Source organism: Oncorhynchus gorbuscha, linkage group LG13 (genome assembly GCF_021184085.1).
Source record: "Oncorhynchus gorbuscha isolate QuinsamMale2020 ecotype Even-year linkage group LG13, OgorEven_v1.0, whole genome shotgun sequence".
NCBI classification, from domain to species: Eukaryota; Metazoa; Chordata; class Actinopteri; order Salmoniformes; family Salmonidae; genus Oncorhynchus; species Oncorhynchus gorbuscha.
The window spans coordinates 12,917,954-12,942,225 of record NC_060185.1 but is presented as its reverse complement, the minus strand read 5'-3'; the positions used below and the strand labels follow the sequence as shown (position 1 = coordinate 12,942,225).

The 24,272-nt window shown below is 42.5% G+C and overlaps 2 protein-coding genes across 5 annotated transcripts in view; both read right to left on the bottom strand.

Moving 5' to 3' along the window:
* The window catches only part of LOC123992525 (Golgi integral membrane protein 4-like), a 34,588-nt gene extending 33,408 nt beyond the window's left edge, over positions 1-1,180 (bottom strand). For all 3 annotated transcript variants that reach the window (XM_046293727.1, XM_046293729.1, XM_046293728.1), the window contains exon 1: positions 499-1,180. In XM_046293727.1, the coding sequence (XP_046149683.1) occupies positions 499-685 (187 nt within the window). In that variant the 5' untranslated portion in view covers positions 686-1,180. The remainder of the gene's footprint in view (positions 1-498) is intronic.
* A 5,038-nt stretch (positions 1,181-6,218) lies between these two features.
* On the bottom strand, positions 6,219-23,634 carry LOC123992524 (lysosomal amino acid transporter 1 homolog). Of its 2 annotated transcripts, none has more exons than XM_046293725.1 (8): positions 23,258-23,634; positions 22,525-22,890; positions 22,054-22,183; positions 19,547-19,634; positions 8,999-9,108; positions 8,473-8,596; positions 7,825-7,973; positions 6,219-7,688 (listed from the first exon to the last, which is right to left on the bottom strand). In XM_046293725.1, exons 2-7 carry the CDS (start codon positions 22,722-22,724, stop codon positions 7,969-7,971), a joined length of 657 nt encoding a protein of 218 aa, XP_046149681.1. In that variant the 5' UTR covers positions 22,725-22,890; positions 23,258-23,634; the 3' UTR covers positions 6,219-7,688; positions 7,825-7,968. The 2 variants fall into 2 exon arrangements, with proteins under 2 accessions (XP_046149681.1, XP_046149682.1); XM_046293726.1 differs by having other exon boundaries at positions 8,473-8,512; positions 23,258-23,630.
* Positions 23,635-24,272: the final 638 nt, after the last annotated feature.

Here is a 24,272-nt window from a genome sequence, read left to right as displayed (position 1 = left end):
ACTAAGAACGGCCCATGTTCTGAATTCTGTCACTGTACATTTCAAAAGTGCTAAACAAAGTTATGACTACATCCATCATAGCCCGCTCATCAATGTCTTAATCGAAATTATAGATTGCCCCTTATCCGCTTGTCGTCCCCGCATATGCCATATTTTGTACATCTCAATTGACATTAGAAACCACATAAATCAGCCATATATTTTTTTAAAGGCAGTAAATGAACCTGAATGAACTGTTTCGCTGCCAGACAAGGCTCCGATAGCCAGTTGTAGCAGTGGTAAGATGTTGGGAAAGCTTTATGTAGGCCCTAACAGTTTGTGGGCACCGTGTGTCACCGTTATACTACCTACAAATTATCTATTCATCAGTGTTGCGTTTGTTAGTGGATTTGCTGGCATGCAGTTTTTGTTTTGTTTGCCTCATCAAGATTAAAAAATCTAAAATCGCCACTGCTCTCTCCTTATCGTTTTAAAACGTCGCCTGGGGAAAACGTTTACCTTGAAGCTGCGCCGAGAGCGACTCCTGATGCTGCTGGTACTTGGCAGCCATCGCCTCTGTCCTCTTCAGCTGTTTGTGCATCTCATACGATATCATCCCCCCGTAAATAATCCCGAAAACCACGGTGATTAGAAGGAGAGACTGGAAGATCCTCCGCTGTCTCCGAGAACACACTCCGTTCCCCATGGTTGAATAGCTCCTCTCCCCGCTGCCTGCACAAACAATCTCCCGGTCACTTCTGTGGAAAGTTCAGCTAAACGTTTTACTACTACCTCTCAAGCCCCTTATCACTTCAGTCGTCCCCAAGCATTATTAGACAGAGGGCGAAGAAACACTTTAGAGTTGGGGGGAGTTTAGTGAAGATGTTGGACTCATTTTAGCCCACAACACGGTGTAGCCACATCCACGAAGGAATCCCAGTTTGTTGTTACTTCTCCTTGGATTTCTGCTTGACTGCACTACACACAGCAAACTGTTGTTAATGTGGGTAATGTAGAAACAATGCCCACTACTCTATTCCGAAACAAACCCAGATAGGATGTAACAGTGCAATGCGTTCAGACTTTGCCAAGCCCTGTAGCAGAAGTCAAAATCCAGATATTTCCGAGGCCTTACAGCACCTTTAACTTTAGTTACGTGTCACCTAAGCAGCGAAGACACCACCCAACAGCAACTACTTAGGAAGTCATTCCCCAATGAAACCCAACTACCCGCCCTCCACGGAATTTACTTTTCTCATTGGTCACGTAGGGTTCGGTCAAACCATTTTGGGATCGTGTGGGCGGGGTGTTGGAGGATTTGAGCACAGAGTTTCTAAACCCAGAGGCGCAACATCACGAGACTTCCGGGAACTCATGCAAAACAGACCAGGCCGGGGTTTGGGGATTGATAAATCAATAAGATAAGTGAAAAAATCTTACTTAACTATTTATTTTCTCGAAATCTAAAGCCACAACTTAGATTCGAGCAAACCCCTTACGTATTTGAACATGTTAGTACTCCAACCTCGTGAAAGTGACAAACTGATACGTTTTAATAGGAGTTTATTTAGGAGTTGCCTTTGAGTTGACGGGCTGCACATGCGCAGTTCGGCGCGAGACGACCGTTAGACCCGCCACGGCACAATCATTTTACATTTTATTTTTTATTCCACCTTTATTTGAGTAAGCTAGTTGAGAACAAGTTCTCATTTACAACTGCGACCTGGCCAAGATAAAGCAAAGCAGTGCGACAGAAACAACAACACAGAGTTATACATGGAATAAACAAGCGTACAGTCAATAACAATAGAAAATAAAAGAAAGTCTATTATATACAGTGTGTGCAAATGGCGTGAGGAGGTAAGGCAATAAGTAGGCCATTGCCTCCATTCACACAAAAATCAGGAACATGACAAAAATATTTCTGCCTAGAGGCACTTTGATGCTCGAACAGCCCACAATTAGTTTTCCTTTGAAAACGAGTAATGCATAGAAAAATCAGACAACTCCCATAGTAGAATAGTTGATATATTTATCTTATCGGTTTGTTGTGTGTTCTATGCGATATAAATCATTTGAGGCATATTAAAGTTAGGAGTGCCATCGGGATTGAAACATGCATTCTGACAAGCAGTCAATGCACAACAATTCTTGCAATCCCGAAAACAGCCGTTTTAATGGCATTTATTGAAAAGAAGGGGCTCCCAGCTTTCCATTCCTAATTTATTTATTTCATAACTCCTAAATTTGCACATACTGGGACAACAGGGTAGCCTAGTGGTTAGAGCGTTGGACTAGTAACCGGAAGGTTGTAAATTCAAATCCCAGAGCTGACAAGGTACAAATTTGTCGTTCTGCCCCTGAACAGGCAGTTAACCCATCAATTTGGGGTAAAATGCCACCCTACCTCAAAATTATTTTTGGGTAGTGACTTAAAAAATTGTGATGAGACAGATGAGTAGTTTTTAGTTCAGAAAGAGTAGTGGCAACAAGGGGAAGTATTGGGAGGGGGAATAGCGACAACGTCATTTCTGTGAAATGTACAGATGGATTACTCCACGTACAGATGGATTACCCCACGTACAGATGGATTACTCCACGTACAGATGGATTACCCCACGTACAGATGGATTACCCCACGTACAGATGGATTACCTCATGTACAGATGGATTACCTCATGTACAGATGGATTACCTCACGTACAGATGGATTACCTCACGTACAGATGGATTACCTCATGTACAGATGGATTACCTCACGTACAGATGGATTACCCCACGTACAGATGGATTACCCCACGTACAGATGGATTACCTCACGTACAGATGGATTACCCCACGTACAGATGGATTACCCCACGTACAGATGGATTACCTCACGTACAGATGGATTACCCCACGTACAGATGGATTACCCCACGTACAGATGGATTACCCCACGTACAGATGGATTACCTCACGTACAGATGGATTACCCCACGTACAGATGGATTACCCCACGGGCTGCGTGGCTAACAAGTTGGCCTACATTATAAATGGCCCAATGTAAAAATCATTTTAACAAATCATTTTACCAATATGTTATTGGGCTCATTTCTGGAGGTGGAATTTATATTTTAGCATAATTTTTATTTTCATTCATTTTGGAGTAGAATGTCAGTCAGCAAAGTCACCAGAACTGAGCTTCTCAGTCCTTCACCCCCCCCCCCCCAAATCTTTTTTCCCCCACTGCTACACATTCTTCCAGAGGAAACACTGCTCCCAATGAAATCAGTTCGCTCCCTTGGGTCTAAAGGTGTGGTTGCCCTCATCTTCTCGACCCAAACAACGCCCATCTCAACCCATCAAACACCTCATAGCATTGGGACATACTGTATGATGTTGAATATTTCAATTACAAAATGCACATGATATGTTGCAGAGACTGTGCATCCCATTTAAGGGTTAACCACCAACATATCAAAGGCTATTATAGAAGGTAGATGGTATAGGATGACTTAACCATATATTTATAGTTTGTAGATATAGTAATTAAAATATATCTGTAATACATATTTGCTGAAACTGTGTACCTGCCAAATATTACACAAAATACTAAATTGTGTGTTGTCTTGCCTCAAAAGAAAATAAACTACACACACATTTGATAGATTGCACTTTGAGATGTTTGTTTGTTACATAAACATCATATTGGAAAGCTTAACTGGTGTACAATGAGCTACAAAGCTGCTGAGATACTGGGACATATCTTTAATTAAATAAATTTTGCAAGTAACAAAGCACAAAGAAAAGAAAATAGCATGTTATCTTAAAAGAGCAATACAGTGTCATTATTCAAGTAAAAAAACATTGACATTTTCCTTGTTCTTGAGACTGTAAATAAATAAATATCTCACTATTCCATTTTCTGATTTGGAAGATATCTATAGGAAACACTTTGAAGAAAAGCCTTTGAGCTGACCAGAATTAAAACTGAATTTATCAAGAGAAAGGGGAAAAAAAGTTACGTCTGATACAACCAATAATTACCCTTTAAAATAATATTAAAATAAGAAACTAAATCTTCAACTATCTACGGGGTTTATCACGGAGAAAATAAGTGTCATCATAATTTCTCTTCGTTCATGGATTTCCTGCTGTTTTATGGCCATATTGCAAAAGACAATTTTTCCAAAGCCTAAATGTTGAGCTTTTCCAATACTTCACGTAAAAGTAGTACTCATTTATTGCTTCATATTGTGGTTGGCTGAAAGTTTACATGGAAAGTCCACCAATCACAACTGTGCTTTTTAAAGCCCAGCTGTAACTCTAGACTATCTCTAGCAATAAATACTGTACTTTGTCACATCATGTTTAATCACATTTCACTCCTAAAACACAAGCACTCCTTTATATTTCCTTCCAACGCTTAACTAGTCTGGACTACAGGAAAAGGAGGGCCGAGCACGTCGCCATTCACATCGACGGGGCTGTAGTGGAGCGGGTTGAGAGCTTCAAGCTCTTTGGTGTCCACATCAACAACAAACTATCATGGTCCAAACACACCAAGACAGTAGTGAAGAGGGCACGACAACTCTTATTCCCCCTCTGGAGACTGAAAATATTTGGCATGGGTACTCAGATCCTCAAAACGTTATACAGCTGCACCATTGAGAGCATCCTGACTGGTTACACCACCGCCTGGTATGGCAACTGCTTGGCATCCGACCGCTAGGCGCTACAGAGGGTAGTGCATACGGCCTAGTCCATCACTTGGGCCAAGACTCCTGCCATCCAGAACCACCATACCAGGCGGTGTCAGAGGAAGGCCCTAAAAATTGTCAAAGACTCCAGTCACCCAAGTCATAGACTGTTCTCTCTGTTACTGCACGGCAACCGGTACCGGAGCACTTCACGGTAAGGTCGACACCTGTTGTATTCGGATCATGCAACAATTGTTTTTTGATTTGCTTTGATTTACATTTTCACCAGGCATGACTCCTATGTCACTGAGGGAGTTCTATTACACTGGCCTGGGTTGAACCGGGCAATGGCCTGTCACGTCATCAGGCGAAAGCGGGGAGGGAGGAGTGCATTTCTCAAATCAAACAGTAATCTGCGCCGCTCAATCACGTTGTCAACAAGGTAAATAAAATGTTAGAATTTTCAAACTAGTTTTTATTGGGAAGGCAGATAAAGGGTTTTTTATCAATAGTAATCACTTTAGCATTTGAAAACGCATAACCCTGCTTAATTACGTCACTTTTGTTTTGTGCCGACTTCAGCGCCGGCCAGAACGGGGTACCTGGCTCACACCCGGTTCAAACAAGATGGGGTACCCCCCCCCCTCCAACCAATCACATCCATGACAGACTAATAAAGTGCTGTGACCATCGGTAATCAGTAGCTCTATTCTCTCATCATGACTCCATGTTACCAAGTTATGGCACATCAACTTATAAAACAGTTCCTGGACACAACTCCACAATAAGGGGTGAGAAGGGGTGAGAACACAATGCTCAAGGCTGTGACTGAATGCTGCCAAAAACCCTCCCTCCTTCCTTCCATTATTTGTGGCCACTGAAAGGTAACATAACTGGGCCATAACGTAAGGAAAGGAGGATGTTTATCTAAAGGTTTGATTTCAGCCAAAGAACTGTCTGTTTTAAAAGCACCAGTGTGAAGACGTCAAACAGCCCTCCGACCTCCACTGCAACATACTACTCAAACTCATACTACTCAACGATGCACCAAAAAAAGAGCCCATTAGTTTCCTCAAAAGCAAACAAAGAAAAGCTCCATAATCATATACAGTGCCTTGCGAAAGTATTCGGCCCCCTTGAACTTTGCAACCTTTTGCCACATTTCAGGCTTCAAACATAAAGATATAAAACTATTTTTTGTGAAGAATCAACAAGTGGGACACAATCATGAAGTGGAACGACATTTATTGAATATTTCAAACTTTATTAACGAATCAAAAACTGAAAAATTGGGCGTGCAAAATGCTCTCCATCCAACCTCACTGAGCTCGAGCTGTTTTGCAAGGAGGAATGGTAAAAATGTCAGTCTCTCGATGTGCAAAACTGATAGAGACATACCCCAAGCGACTTACAGCTGTAATCGCAACAAAAGGTGGCGCTACAAAGTATTAACTTAAGGGGGCTGAATAATTTTGCACGCCCAATTTTTCAGTTTTTGATTTGTTAAAAAAGTTTGAAATATCCAATAAATGTTGTTCCACTTCATGATTGTGTCCCACTTGTTGATTCTTCACAAAAAAATACAGTTTTATATCTTTATGTTTGAAGCCTGAAATGTGGCAAAAGGTCGCAAAGTTCAAGGGGGCCGAATACTTTCGCAAGGCACTGTAAATAAAATACACTACACACATCATCAGTTCAACAGTGTTATGTAGATGCAAGGCACAGGATATCAGGCTTAACCCACTGCATATTCACAATCTAAACACTGTGTAACACTCCAAGCAATTTACCAACTACAACTTATATAGGGATTCAATTACAACGGAATCTGCTCCTACAACAAACCAAGGTAAACTATAACAAATTCACCACCAGTGAAAAATAGATTACTGTTGGTGCAGCCCACTACTTTGTGGCACGTCAATAGTCAATGTGATCCACTACCATTGGTGCAATGTATGATCTTTTAAACCTACATACAGGAACAATCCCTGTTATGATTCCTTCTTGTACTGTTTACCTAGACGACAATGCTGTGTGAACAGTTCAGAGTGTATTGCCGATCTTATCCTGGAAAACACAGGACCTCTAACCATTGACAAACATAGACTAGAGGCATGTGACACTGAGACACACCCTATAGGCCTTTAGTGTAATAAAAAAACACAGGGAATAGATCATTTGAGCCCCCTTACAAAGAAATAGAGAATGGTTCTACTGAGATTACATTTCTCAAACATAAGACACCCCCTTTAATTCAGCTGGATTTAAATGGAGGGAACATTGGTGTACTATCACATTTGTTGGATTATTCCAGGTCTCCACTCAGCATTATGGAGACGATTTCTGGAAATCTCTTACTGTTCTCACTCTAGAATTTCAATCATATATTCTCACTCTAGAACTTCAATCATGTATTCTCACTCTAGAACTTCAATCATGTATTCTCACTCTAGAACTTCAATCATGTATTCTCACTCTAGAACTTCAATCAAGTGTTCTCACTCTAGAACTTCAATCAAGTGTTCTCACTCTAGAACTTCAATCAAGTGTTCTCACTCTAGAACTTTAATCATGTGTTCTCACTTTAGAACTTTAATCATGTGTTCTCACTCTAGAACTTTAATCATGTGTTCTCACTCTAGAACTTTAATCATGTGTTCTCACTCTAGAACTTCAATCATGTGTTCTCACTCTAGAACTTTAATCATGTGTTCTCACTCTAGAACTTTAATCATGTGTTCTCACTCTAGAACTTCAATCATGTGTTCTCACTCTAGAACTTTAATCATGTGTTCTCACTCTAGAACTTTAATCATGTGTTCTCACTCTAGAACTTTAATCATGTGTTCTCACTCTAGAACTTTAATCATGTATTCTAACGATACACCTTCATTCATGTGTTTTCTAGAATGTGGACAGTTCCTCCTCTTCACAGAGCAGAGGTTCTACTTCAGGAACGTTCATCTTCTTGCTGGTTTTAGCGGAGTGGTTCTTCCTATAGATGATGAACTGGGCAGTGACCTGGGAGAGTTAAGGCTCATTCACAAACACACCACAACAAGTCAACAATATTACAGAGACAAAAATAACACTTTCACTTCATTATCCTTATCCCTTTTTTAGTGAAATGATGATCTGGGAGAAAAAGAAAAGATACAAAGAAGTCTAGGAGGAGGACTCCCAGGCTGCCGATGAGCCGGCCAGAGCTGGTAGAACCACAATGACACTGAGCCCGTAGGTCCCGTTGCCCATCATGGCCAGGGCAAACAGCATGTACGACGTGCCCTCTGTAGACTGTCGCTTAAACTGGAAACAACAGGGAGATGTTACCTTTTAGTCTTCAAAACATGTTATGTAGTTAATCATTTAACCCCATTCTATTACTTCTTCATTTTAAATACTTTTTTGTTAAATTCCAAAATAATATTAGTTCCGAACATATTTTCACAATGTTTGACAATGTGTTAGTATGCATTATTTGTTGTTGGTAAGTCATGCATGCTCACAAAGACACTCAATATATAAAAATGTGTGTGTGTGTGTGTACAGTGCTCTCCCCATTCCTAGGAATTATTATCACATTGGGAGTGACAGTGAGTTCTCTGCAGGAGCCACCAGTCCACATGCTGTGACATCACTCAGTACAAAACACCAGTCTCTCACGCCTGGTTCTCATTTTTTAAAAATCAAACAACAGCATTCCTTTTTCTCTTCTGGCCCCAACTACATTCAGCCTTCCTTTATCACCCCTTCCTTCCCCTCCTGTCACCCTCTTCCCTCATGTCCCCTAACCCTGCCATCTTACCTCCATAATCACACCCATAGACTGTCACATTTTTGTAGAGCTGTGGAAAACGAGAGGAGAGGTAGATTATGGAGGCCACGTATCCACAGGCATAACCAGAAATCTCCACACTGTTAGAGGCACTCTGAAGAGAGAGTCAGAGAGAGAGAGAGAGAGAGAGAGAGAGAGAGAGAGAGAGAGAGAGAGAGAGAGAGAGAGAGAGAGAGAGAGAGAGAGAGAGAGAGAGAGAGAGAGGGACCGAGAGAGAGAGAGAGAGAGAGAGAGAGAGAGAGAGAGAGAGAGAGAGAGAGAGAGAGAGAGAGAGAGAGAGAGAGGGAGAGAGAGAGAGAGAGAGAGAGAGAGAGAGAGAGAGACAGAGATATATAGGATGAGATACAACTCACATGGGGTGATATCACCTTCACACACACACACACACACACACACACACACACACACACACACACACACACACACACACACACACACACACACACACACACACACACACACACACACACACACACACACACACACACACACACACCTCAGTGTTGGCAGAGGTGTTGTTGTCAGTGATGAACTTGGGGAGAATCAGGAGGGCCACAGTGGAAGCCCCACACCAAAGGAAACACAACCACTTCAACATGGGGCGCTCTGGGAAAGAGAGACACACGTGGGTCACACACACAGACGCACCCACAGTGTTGCTGTACCTCCTGGTTTTTAAAAATATTTTTTATTTATTTCACCTTTATTTAACCAGGTAGGCAAGTTGAGAACAAGTTCTCATTTACAATTGCGACCTGGCCAAGATAAAGCAAAGCAGTTCGACACATACAAGGACACAGAGTTACACATGGAGTAAAACAAACATACAGTCAATAATACAGTAGAAACAAGTCTATATACAATGTGAGCAAATGAGGTGAGATAAGGGAGGTAAAGGCAAAAAAAGGCCATGGTGGCAAAGTAAATACAATATAGCAAGTAAAACACTGGAATGGTAGATTTGCAGTGGAAGAATGTGCAAAGTAGAAATACAAATAATGGGGTGCAAAGGAGCAAAATAAATAAAATAAATACAGTAGGGAAAGAGGTAGTTGTTTGGGCTAAATTATAGGTGGGCTATGTACAGGTGCAGTAATCTATGAGCTGCTCTGACAGCTGGTGCTTAAAGCTAGTGAGGGAGATAAGTGTTTCCAGTTTCAGAGATTTTTGTAGTTCATTGGCAGCAGAGAACTGGAGGGAGAGGAGGCCAAAGAAAGAATTGGTTTGGGGGGTGACCAGAGAGATATACCTGCTGGAGAGCGTGCTACAGGTGGGTGATGCTATGGTGACCAGCGAGCTGAGATTAGGGGGGACTTTACCTAGCAGGGTCTTGTAGATGACATGGAGCTAGTGGGTTTGGCGACGAGTATGAAGCCAACGAGAGCGTACAGGTCGCAATGGTGGGTAGTACTGTGTAATTAACTAGAAAGTCGAGGCACCACGAAATAATGTTTATAGAGCCGTTATCTTCCGAATAAACTCTTAAAGACCTGGTAATCTTTTACGTCAATACTTAATCATCCCCTTGTTTAGTCTCATTGGAAAGTTGTAAATTCTTGGATATCTTCACGAACCCTGGCTAACAAGTTGAATCAGCCATACAAAAGTGAGTTTAATTATTTATTTACTAAATACCTAACAAATCACACAGAATCACATATACCGAATGGATCATACATTGATTACAAATTATGTCATAAATGAAACGTCCCTGGTGGACTGAACAGATACGACGGTTGGTTACACAAAGGGGGGGTTGGGTTTGAGTGAAAGAGCGGGAAGACTTGAGTAACAAAGGGAGAAGCTGTGCTATCGTAAATACAGTATCTTATGCATTCTAAATAACCACCCATTTGGAAAAGGAAAATGCAATAAATATTTACTCTGAGCTGCGCTTCAATAGGTTGGTGGTAGATAGAAGGCCGTGTTGCCCAACAGAGATCTTCCTTGTCCTTTGAAAGGTGTCTCTGGTTGTAAACAGAATACTTTGTAGTATTGTATTGTTTGTTAGTGCAGGTCCTTTGTCATTTCCTAGCCCATGTTTAAGGTGGCCGCTGCTAACTCAACGGCTAGGAGGTATCCCTTCTGGAGTGAGTAATAGTTCAAAGTTCATACCATTCACAGCCAAAGCTCACACTGAGGTTGGCTTAGTTCTGTAGTTGACATGTTAGTCCTTTTAACGTGGGACCGTCGTCCTCACGTCCTCGGAACAGCTTATAATCTGAACACTTTCAACATAGGACAGTCACCCTAATGTCATCGAAACAGAAAGTTATATTTTCGTAAAGGGCTTATATAGTGGAGGGAGAGAAGGGTGTGTTTCATAGTTTAACATGTTTAAAGGCTATTCAAGAGTCATTCTGTAGAGTAAAGAGAGAAGAAATAGAGAAAGGTATTCATGGGGGAGTCATAAACCTTACCCACAGGCCAACGTCATGACACTATACTGGAACTGTGTTGTATAGCTACCAACGTTAGCCTGCAATCTATACTGGAACTGTGTTGTATAGCTACCAACGTTAGCCTGCAATCTATACTGGAACTGTGTTGTATAGCTACCAACGTTAGCCTGCAATCTATACTGGAACTGTGTTATATAGCTACCAACGTTAGCCTGCAATCTATACTGGAACTGTGTTGTATAGCTACCAACGTTAGCCTGCAATCTATACTGGAACTGTGTTGTATAGCTACCAACGTTAGCCTGCAATCTATACTGGAACTGTGTTGTATAGCTACCAACGTTAGCCTGCAATCTATACTGGAACTGTGTTGTATAGCTACCAACGTTAGCCTGCAATCTATACTGGAACTGTGTTGTATAGCTACCAACGTTAGCCTGCAATCTATACTGGAACTGTGTTGTATAGCTACCAACGTTAGCCGATGCTGCTCCCAACAGTACATGCAGAGACACTGCTTGCGTGCTCACCGCTGTGAGAGGATTTAAAGGGGGAGAGTGCTCTTGTTCACTTCAACAAATCCTTATAAGGACAGAGACATAGAAGCCCAACTCGCCTAGCTGTCTGACAGTCTCAAATGGAAGTCGCTATTGAACGTTTTCAACCCTGCTGGAGCTGTGTTTATTTAGCTCTATTCAAGGACAATGTGGACTGCCCGGACTTTTAACTGTTTGTTTGCAGAGGACTACAGGGGCAAAGTGGCTATTCTTAGCAAACAAGTAGTGAATTTACACAAGCTACTGGGGAGTCCTACACCAGCCATTGGGGAGTCCTACACCAGCCATTGGGGAGTCCTACACCAGCCACTGGGGAGTCCTACACCAGCCACTGGGGAGTCCTACACCAGCCACTGGGGAGTCCTACACCAGCCACTGGGGAGTCCTACACCAGCCACTGGGGAGTCCTACACCAGCCACTGGGGAGTCCTACACCAGCCACTGGGGAGTCCTACACACGCCACTGGGGAATCCTACACATGCTACTGGGGAATCATACACACGCCACTGGGGAATCATACACACGCCACTGGGGAATCATACACACGCCACTGGGGAATCCTACACCAGCTACTGGGGAATACTAAACCAGCTACTGGGGAATCCTACACCAGCTACTGGGGAATCCTACACCAGCTACTGGGGAATCCACACCTGCCTCCTTTTTCTTTCTCCTCTACTCCAGTAGCCGGGCGTCACTCTGGCCTGGTGGAAGTGTCTCCGCCCAGACGGCTCTCCACAGCCAATTGGCCGGTGCTCAGCAGGGATCCCTCACTGAAGGTGTCTGCCTCTTCCCTGGAAAATGGAGTCAGTAAGCTGCCTCTGGATGACTTGGTGGATGTTCCTGTTCTTGATCTTATCAACCAGCCATGGCGATATGTCACTCGCTGTGGAAGTCAAAAGCAGCGGCATCTGGCAATGGGGGCCTCCTTGGTGACGGGAAGCCCGGACTGGACACAGACTTCAAACAGTTTCTTCGCCCTGGATCCAGAGGTTCCGGCACCTTCATCCCTGGGGGCTTCTGCTTCATGATCGGATCCACAGGTACCTGCGCCTTCGCCCTCTGTTCGGTCTCCTTCTCCTGTGGTTTCTAACTCTGTTTCAGATCTTCAGAGCTCCCCCTCATCAACCCGTGAGGGTGTCTGAGACACCAGCCCTCCATCAGCCATGATTGATTCTACAGCTGGGTAGGTCCATCATGGCCTCACCGCCCATCGATCCTCGGGGGGTATGCGAGGCCGCTCGAGGCGTAATGCACCAGCTGTCATCATCAGCAGCTCTATGGTAAGAAACATCTCGGTTCTCAGGGCAAAAACCTTGTGTTACCCTAGAGCACGAGTACAGGACATTACAACGCTGCTTCCCACCATTCTATGACAAATGCCGGGGCCTGACGCTGTGGTAGTCCATGTGGGGTCAAATGACATTAGCAGGGCTAACCAGGAATGCTGAAAATGTATTTTAAAATAACTGATTCTAGCTTGTTAAAGTTTCCAAAAAGCGGCCAATTATTTTAGGCCCGGTACCATCGTTGGGTCACGGCTGTGAGAGATTCAGCAGGCTACTGGCATTACACATCTGACTAAAAGACTACTGTGCCATCGTTGGGTCACGGCTGTGAGAGATTCAGCAGGCTACTGGCATTACACATCTGGCTAAAAGACTACTGTGCCATCGTTGGGTCTAAAAGACTACTGTGCCATCGTTGGGTCACGGCTGTGAGAGATTCAGCAGGCTACTGGCATTACACATCTGGCTAAAAGACTACTGTGCCATCGTTGGGTCACGGCTGTGAGAGATTCAGCAGGCTACTGGCATTACACATCTGGCTAAAAGACTACTGTGCCATCGTTGGGTCACGGCTGTGAGAGATTCAGCAGGCTACTGGCATTACACATCTGACTAAAAGACTACTGTGCCATCGTTGGGTCACGGCTGTGAGAGATTCAGCAGGCTACTGGCATTACATTTACATTTACATTTAAGTCATTTAGCAGACGCTCTTATCCAGCAGTGCATTCACCTTATGACATCCAGTGGGACAGTCACTTAACAATAGTGCATCTAAAACTTAGGGGGTGGGGTGAGAGGGATTACTTAACCTATCCTAGGTATTCCTTAAAGAGGTGGGGTTTCAGGTGTCTCCGGAAGGTGGTGATTGACTCCGCTGTCCTGGCGTCGTGAGGGAGTTTGTTCCACCATTGGGGGGCCAGGGCAGCGAACAGTTTTGACTGGGCTGAGCGGGAGCTGTACTTCCTCAGTGGTAGGGAGGCGAGCAGGCCAGAGGTGGATGAACGCAGTGCCCTTGTTTGGGTGTAGGGCCTGATCAGAGCCTGGAGGTACTGAGGTGCCGTTCCCCTCACAGCTCCGTAGGCAAGCACCATGGTCTTGTAGCGGATGCATTACACATCTGGCTAAAAGACTACTGTGCCATCGTTGGGTCACGGCTGTGAGAGATTCAGCAGGCTACTGGCATTACACATCTGACTAAAAGACTACTGTAGTTCTGTTGTCATAACTTATATAGATAAGATGCTCTACAAGACTGACAGTCCATCCAAATAATCTTGTCTCCTGGACTCTGTCCACGCATTTCAAGGCTGCATTGAGAAAATGACTTGTCAGATAATCACTACCATTGTGTCACTGAGTTGTTGTAGTGCTGTAGAACAAAATGTACAATGTCCCAGGAGCGTTAGTGGAAATCATAGTGTATGTAACCTAATTTATGTCCCTCTAAGTCCCCTGAATGCCTCTGGCGATCCTATAGCTATTGTATGATATAGACCACCAAGTGCTAACAGTCAGTATTCATTATAAGTCAACCTACCAGCTTGTTTACGAACAGCACAGGAATGAAATCCACATGTATTGATTACGTCTTTACTAATGCTGCAGAAATCTGCTGTAAAGCAGTTTCCAAATCCATCTGATGTAGTGATCACAATATGGTATCCATAGCTAGGAAAACCAAAGTTCCAAAGGCTGGACCAAATATTGTGTATAAGAGGTCCTACCATAGGTTTTGTAGTAATTCCTATGTTGATGATGTAAATAATATTTGCTGGTCTGTGGTGTGTAATGAGGAGCAACCAGACGCCGCACTTGAAATATTTAAGAAATTGCGTACACCAGTTACTAGTAAGCATGCACTATAAAAACTGTTACATCCCAAAGGATTGCTGAGGATTTGAAAAAATGTATGGTTGAGGGGGATGAGGCAAAATGAATGACAAATAAGTCTGACTGCATAACTGATTGACAAAACTACTGCAAATTGAGAAATCAAGTGACTAAACAGAACAAAATCAAAATGTAAAAAAGCTATACTATGAAACAAAGATAAATTATATAAAGAAGTATAGTAAAACGCTTTGGAGCACCTTAAATAAAAATGTTGTACAAAAGGCAAAAAGTTCCATCATTCATTGAATCAGATGGCTCATTCACTGTAAAACCCACAAATATTGCCAACTACTTTAATTGTTTTTTTAATTGGCAAGATTAGCAAATTAAGGCATGATATGCCAGCAACAAACGCTGAATCTACACATCCAAGTATATCTGACCAAGTTATGAAATACAAGCATTGTGATTTAGAATGCTGTAAAGTGAGTGTGGAAAATATTTTTTTTAATGTTGTATATCAACAATGACAAGACACCCGCGTCGGACAACTTGGATGGAAAATTACTGAGGATGATAGACAATATTGCCAATCCTATTTGGCATCTCTTCCACCTAAGCTTACATAAAAGTGTGCCCCCTCAGGCCTGGAGGGAAGCAAAAGTCATTCCGCTACCCAAGACTAGCCGACCAATCAGCCTGTTACCAACCCTTGGTAAACTTTTGGAAACAATTGTGTTTGACTGGATACAATGCTATTTTACAGTAAATAAATTAACAACAGACTTTCAGCACGCTTATAGTGAAGGGCATTCAACATGCATGGCACTTATACAAATGACGGATGATTGGCTGAGAGAAATTGATAATACAAATATTTTGGGAGCCGTTTTGTTTGACTTCAGTGCAGCTTTTGACATTATCAATCAGTATGCTGTATGCTGTATGCAGTAACCAGTATGCTGCTGGAAAAACTTAGGATGTAATGGCTTTACGACCCCTACTATATTGTGAATTGAGAGTTACCTGCCTAACAGAACACAGAGGGGTTTTCTTTCATCTTTAATGGTAGCCTTTCCAACATAATCCAGGTAGAATCAGGAATTCTCCAGGGCAGCTGTCTAGGCCCCTTACTTTTTTCAATCTTTACTAATGACATGTCTCTGCGTAAAGCCTGTGTGTCTATGTATGCGAATGACTCGACACTATACACGTCAGATACTACAAGCGAGTGAAATTCATGCACCACTTAACAAAGAGCTGCAGTCAGTTTCAGAATGGGTGGCAATAAATAAGCTGGTCCTAAATATTTCAAAAACTAAAATAATTGTATTTGGGACAAATCACTCACTAAACCCTAAGCCTCAGCTGAATCTTGTAATGAATAATGTGGAAATGGATTGTAAATTGTCATTGTTAAAACATATTGATGCAACATTAACTAAGATGGGGAGAGGTCTGTCCATAATAAAGCGTAGCTCTACCTTCTTAACAACAATATCAGCAAGTCAGGTAATAATAATCCTACAGGCCACAGTTTTGTTACAATAAAGACGGACTTGGTCAAATTACAACTGGCCCAGAACAAGGCAGCACAGCTGGCCCTTAAATGTACACAGAGCTAACATTAATAATATGCATGTCCATCTCTCATGGCTTAATGTAGAGGAGAGATTGACTTCATCACTACTTATTGACATGTTCAATAGAGCGAGCTGTCTGTTTAAACTACTAGCACACTCGGACACCCATGCATACCCCACAAGACATGCTGGATTACTGCAACTCGCTGTTGGCTGGGCTCCCTGCCTGTGCCATTAAACCCCTTCAACTCATCCAGAACGCCGCAGCCCGTCTGGTGTTCAACCTTCCCAAGTTCTCTCACGTCACCCCGCTCCTCCGTTCTCTCCACTGGCTTCCAGTTGAAGCTCGCATCCGCTACAAGACCATGGTGCTTGCCTACGGAGCTGTGAGGGGAACGGCACCTCAGTACCTCCAGGCTCTGATCAGGCCCTACACCCAAACAAGGGCACTGCGTTCATCCACCTCTGGCCTGCTCGCCTCCCTACCACTGAGGAAGTACAGCTCCCGCTCAGCCCAGTCAAAACTGTTCGCTGCCCTGGCCCCCCAATGGTGGAACAAAGTCCCTCACGACGCCAGGACAGCGGAGTCAATCACCACCTTCCGGAGACACCTGAAACCCCACCTCTTTAAGGAATACCTAGGATAGGATAAGTAATCCCTCTCACCCCCCCCCTCCCCCTTAAGTTTTAGATGCACTATTGTAAAGTGACTGTTCCACTGGATGTCATAGGGTGAATGCACCAATTTGTAAGTCGCTCTGGATAAGAGCGTCTGCTAAATGACTTAAATGTAAATGTAAATGTAGGTCTCATCACAGTCCCCAAGTCCAGAACAGACTATGGGAGGCACACAGTACTATATAGAGCCATGACTACATGGAACTCTATTCCATATCAAGTAACTCACGCAGCACGCACTCCTCTTCCCTGTAACTATTCCAGGTCATTGCTGTAAATGAGAATGTGTCCTCAGTCAACTTACCTGGTAAAACAAAAGGTTTAATAAAAACAAAATTTAAAAGCAGTAACATATATTTTTTAAATGATACAAATACACCTTATGGAAAAGCGAGGACTGTGAAGAGTCACACACACAGGTACAAACACACATAACATACACACTACTATACACACACAGGTACAAACACACATAACATAAACACTACTATACACACACAGGTACAAACACGTAACATAAACACTACTATACACACACAGGTACAAACACACATAACATACACACACAGGTACAAACACACACAGGTACAAACACACATAACATACACACACAGGTACAAACACACACAGGTACAAACACACATAACATACACACACAGGTACAAACACACATAACATACACACTACTATACACACACAGGTACAAATACACATAACATACACACTACTATACACACACAGGTACAAACACACATAACATACACACACAGGTACAAACACACACAGGTACAAACACACATAACATACACACACAGGTACAAACACACACAGGTACAAACACACATAACATACACACACAGGTACAAACACACACAGGTACAAACACACATAACATACACACACAGGTACAAACACACATAACATACACACTACTATACACACACAGGTACAAACACACATAACATACACACTACTATACACACACAGATACAAACACACATAACATACACACTACTATACACACACAGGTACAAACACACATAACATACACACTACTATACACACACAGGTACAAACACACATAACATACACACTACTATACACACACAGGTAAACACACATAACATACACACTACTATACACACACAGGTACAAACACACATAACATACACACTACTATACACACACAGGTACAAACACACATAACATAAACACTACTATAGACACACAGGTACAAACACACATAACATAAACACTACTATACACACACAGGTACAAACACACATAACATACACACTATACACACACAGGTACAAACACACATAACATACACACTACTATACACACACAGGTACAAACACACATAACATAAACACTACTATAGACACACAGGTACAAACACACATAATATACACACTACTATACACACACAGGTACAAACACACATAACATACACACTACTATACACACACAGGTACAAACACACATAACATACACACTACTATACACACACAGGTAAACACACATAACATACACACTACTATACACACACAGGTACAAACACACATAACATACACACTACTATACACACACAGGTACAAACACACATAACATAAACACTACTATAGACACACAGGTACAAACACACATAACATAAACACTACTATACACACACAGGTACAAACACACATAACATACACACTACTATACACACACAGGTACAAACACACATAACATAAACACTACTATACACACACAGGTACAAACACACATAACATAAACACTACTATACACACACAGGTACAAACACACATAACATACACACACAGGTACAAACACACACAGGTACAAACACACATAACATACACACACAGGTACAAACACACATAATATACACACTATACACACACACACATAACATACACACATACATAACATACACACTATTCACACACTATACACTAGATTGTGTGTTGTAGTAGTGTAGTGGCACACACTTAATGTATTGTGAAATCGGTTGTAAAATGTATTTAAAATGTTTATCATAATGTATACTACTGCCTTAATATATGCTGGACCCCAGGAAGAGTAGCTGCTGCCTTGGCAGGAACTAATGGGGATCCATAATAAACCCCAGGAAGAGTAGCTGCTGCCTTGGCAGGAACTAATGGGGATCCATAATAAACCCCAGGAAGAGTAGCTGCTGCCTTGGCAGGAACTAATGGGGATCCATAATAAATGCAAATACCTGTGAGATACCGGAGTTATGGAGAAAGTTTTTATTGACCCACATAGCCACACACAAACACACGCACTTGTACTGTTAAGTAATCCAATATGTCTTCCAGCCCTCAGCTGCAAACTGGACTGACAAAGGAGCTTTACAATGTGAGAATTTGTCAGTCATCAACTTTTAGTGGGAACTATTTTACTTGAAAACACACACACACAAACACACACATTAGGCATGGATAACTTGGCATAGCTGTTAGCATTGTCAATAAGGTATACATGTAACACAGAATGTGAGTACACAGACTGCACCCTCAGAATTACACTTACAATGGAAATATGAACCTACAGCACTCTCACTACAATGCAAGGAACAATGCTGATTCTCACACATACACAACCATGGCATTCTATTGTGTTTCCATATTGGGTGGACAGTGTAATATCGTGATCCGGCAGGCCTTACTTTTAGATGAGTTGTTCTTTATCTTATAGTAGAGGAACTGGGAGATGAGCAGGAGATCGGTGAAGATGTAGAACACTACTGTCACAATCTGAGAGAGAGAGAGAGAGAGAGAGAAATGAGGTGGAAACTGAGCTCCACTTCCTAGCCTCCTGCCCAATGTATGACCATATTAGAGACATATTTCCCTCAGATTACACAGATCCACAAAGAATTCGAAAACAAATCCAATTTTGATAAACTCCCATATCTACTGGGTGAAATACAACAGTGTGCCATCACAGCAGCAAGATGTGTGACCTGTTGCTACAAGAAAAGGGCAACCAGTGAAGAACAAACACCATTGTAAATACAACCCATATTTATGCTTATTTATTTCCCTTAACCATTTGTACATTGTTACAACACTGTATATACAGTGGGGCAAAAAAGTATTTAGTCAGCCACCAATTGTGCAAGTTCTCCCACTTAAAAATATGAGAGGCCTGTAATTTTCATCATAGGTACACTTCAACTATGACAGACAAAATGAGAAAAAAAATCCAGAAAATCACATTGTAGGATTTTTAATGAATTTATTTGCAAATTATGGTGGAAAAGAAGTATTTGGTCAATAACAAACGTTTATCTCAATACTTTGTTAAATGACAGAGGTCAAATGTTTTCTGTAAGTCTTCACAAGGTTTTCACACACTGTTTCTGGTATTTTGGCCCATTCCTCCATGCAGATCTCCTCTAGAGCAGTGATATTTTGGGGCTGTTGCTGGGCAACACGGACTTTCAACTCCCTTCAAAGATTTTCTATGAGATTGAGATCTGGAGACTGGCTAGGCCACTCCAGGACCTTGAAATGCTTCTTACGAAGCCACTCCTTCGTTGCCCGGGCGGTGTGTTTGGGATCATTGTCATGCTGAAAGACCCAGCCACGTTTCATCTTCAATGCCCTTGCTGATGGAAGGAGGTTTTCACTCAAAATCTCACGATACTTGGCCCCATTCATTCTTTCCTTTACATGGATCAGTTGTCCTGGTCCCTTTACAGAAGAACAGCCCCAAAGCATGATGTTTCCACCCCCATGCTTTACAGTAGGTATGGTGTTCTTTGGATGCAACTCAGCATTCTTTGTCCTCCAAACAGAATGAGTTGAGTTTTTACTAAAAAGTTATATTTTGGTTTCATCTGACCATATGACATTCTTCCAATCTTCTTCTGGATCATCCAAATGCTCTCTATCAAACTTCAGACGGGCCTGGACATGTACTGGCTTAAGCAGGGGGACACGTCTGGCACTGCAGGATTTGAGTCCCTGGCAGTGTAGTGTGTTACTGATGGTAGGCTTTGTTACTTTGTTCCCAGCTCTCTACAGGTCATTCACTAGGTCCCCCCGTGTGGTTCTGGGATTTTTGCTCACTGTTCTTGTGACCATTTTGACCCCACGGGGTGAGATCTTGTGTGGAGCCCCAGATCGAGGGAGATTATCAGTGGTCTTGTATGTCTTCCATTTCCTAATAATTGATCCCACAGTTGATTTCTTCAAACCAAGCTGCTTACCTATTGCAGATTCAGTCTTCCCAGCCTGGTGCAGGTCTACAATTTCGTTTCTGGTGTCCTTTGACAGCTCTTTGGTCTTGGCCATAGTGGAGTTTGGAGTGTGACCGTTTGAGGTTGTGGACAGGTGTCTTTTATACTGATAACAAGTTCAAACAGATGCCATTAATACAGGTAACACGTGGAGGACAGAGGAGCCTCTTAAAGAAGAAGTTACAGGTCTGTGAGAGCCAGAAATCTTGCTTGTTTGTAGGTGACCAAATACTTATTTTCCACCACAATTTGCAAATAAATTCATTAAAAATCCCACAATGTGATTTTCTGGAATTTTTTCTCTCACTTTGTCTGTCATAATTGAAGTGTACCCATGTTGAAAATGACAGGCCTCTCATCTTTTTAAGTGGGAGAACTTGCACAATTGGTGGCTGACTAAATACTTTTTTGCCCCACTGTATAATATGACATTTGTAATGTCATTATTGTTTGGAAACTTCTGTATGTGTAATGTTTACTGTTAATTTTCATTGTTCATTTCACTTTTGTATATTATCTACCTCACTTGCCTTGGCAATGTTAACACATGTTTCCCATGCCAATAATGCCCCTTAAATTGAAGAGAGAGAGTGAAAGCGAGAGTGAGACAGACAGAGAGAGAAAGAGACAGAGAGAGAGAGAGAACAATAAAATATGATTGACAGTTGCGCCCTCTGTTGGTAAGCATAGGCAAGGGTCAGGGAAATGTTAAAAGGAAATCATGCCTTTGGGATAGAATGTAAATGCAGTGACACCAACTCCATTGTGCTTCAATGCAGCAGCTATTCAATGCAGCAGCTATACAATGCACCAGGGCATGCCTGGGCAGAAAGTGATATAGTAATCAAAACAATAATTCCCTTATGCCTCTGCCCATACTCATACTTTGCACATAAGACCAAGTTGAAGTTGTGCCTTTTGTTAGATACCTGGATGGGCAGCTGGCTGGTCAGGACGCAGCCTATTAGACTGCTGAGGTCCCCACTGAAGAGGAAGAGCAGAAAGCCAAACGACATGGCCTCCTCCACTTTACCATTGCGAAAAGCCTCATAGATTTGTCTGGGGGGGGCAAACAAGACATTAAATGGAGTCAGAGAAGGGGTAAGAAAAGGAGAGTGATGTGGCATGTAAACAGATACTTGGATTAGATCTCTTGGATTAGAGGTCTCATAAACTGGTTTTGCAGAGCCACACAGACTCTCTCTCATTGCTATGGTAATACATCAATAATGGGCTAATTCATCTGTCATTGGAGGTCAGAGAAACGTTGATCACATCTGTGATCATTTATTTTAATTAGTATTACAAAGACAATATACTTTTTTCCTTATATAACACCTTCCTACTGCAGTAGTGGAAAACTTACGGTAGACAGCAAGAAACAGGACATTGAAACTTACGGTAGAGTAGACAGCAAGAAACAGAACATTGAGATCAGCCCGATGACTACGCTCCAGTATTCCCACACATTATCCACGCATTGCTCGAACAGATAGAGGATCCAGGGCGTCCCATTAGAGCACAGTGGTCGACCCAGCACCGGGGAAGTCAGGTTAGCAGCCACGTTTGCAGTCCTTCCCGGGAAGCGGGCGTGGGCCATGGGGGCGTCCCACCTTCAGTCCCTCTGCCTCCGTGAAAGAATCCGAGCGCGATGATGTGGAACTTTTCGTTTGTTGACACAAAACGCCCTCGAGCCCACCATCAGACGCACCACATCAAGGCTACAGGCGTGTGGCGCTTTCCGAAATAGATATAATTTGATCAATCTGCAAGGCAATATACATGACCATGGATAGAATTACGAATTGGCAGTGGAGATTAGGAGGAGTGGTGTCGGGAGAAGTAAGAAATTAAATGCATTGTTACTACTGCGCTTTTGGTTTCAGCAACAAAATGCAACGCTGATACAATGTTGATACTTATATATATATATATGACAATTTATGCATATTGGTCATAAACGTTTGTTGCGGTTGCATATGCCTGCAATGTTGCCATTTGATAGACCAGAAGGCAATCCATCGCTTCTCATCAAATTAATGTTGGTCTGGCCGCCTCATAATAAGACAGACAATGGGGATGGGTGGCAAATCCATAACGTTGTCAACAAAGCAAATGCAGCTCATCTCTCACCTGGTGTGTTGATTTCTCGACCTTCGTGTTACTGTGCGACGGCTCTCCATCTCAACACGGCTGTCGTGATGATTTGATTGAGCGATATATTCCGCTTGTCTATTTAATTTCCTATTTATTGTATTGTAATATATAAATTAATGTTGCCTATTCCTGTCCTCCGGAATGGCATCAAATTCCATTATTTCACTTCCGCATTTTCTGGCAAAAACACAGAACTGAGAACCACAAGAATAAGGATTTAGCACCATCTGCTGGGTGTTATACAGTGGTGTGATAAGCACCATACAGAGAGCCAACGTCCAGCCCATAACTAATTGAGTTGAAGTCTTTTCATTATCATTAACTTGGATACATTTAGGGTAGCCTACAACCTATTATAGTTTGGAGAACGTTATTTGTCATTTTACATATTTTGTTGATTTGTCTAATAGGCTATATGCATATCATTATAGTCAATAGGCTATATGCATATCCTTATAGTCAATAGGCTATATGCATGTCATTAATTGTTTCCTTCCTCGCACCTTCCTTCATTGTTTAGACAGTGCAACCTCAACAGTTGCTTTGCTCTTGCCCACCTCTAGTCCACCAGATTCCTTTAAAAAACAAACATTTTTTTTACCCCTTTTTCTCCCCAATTTCATGGTATCCAATTGTTAGTACAGTTTTGTCTCATTGCTGCAACTCCGTACAGACTCGGGAGAGGCGAAGGTCGAGAGCCGTGCTTCCTCCATAACACAACCCAACCAAGCCACACTGCTTCTTGACACAATGCCCACTTAACCCTTAATCCAGCCACACCAATGTGTCAGAGGAAACACCATACACCTGGTGACCATGTCAGCATGCACTGCGCTCGACCTGCCACAGGAGTCGTTAACCCGGACGACGATGAGCCAATTGTGCGCCGCCACATGGGTCTCCCGGTCGCAGCAGGCTGCGACAGAGCCTGGACTCAAAACCAGAATCTCTAGTGTCACAGCTAGCACTGCGATGCAGAGCCTTAGACCAC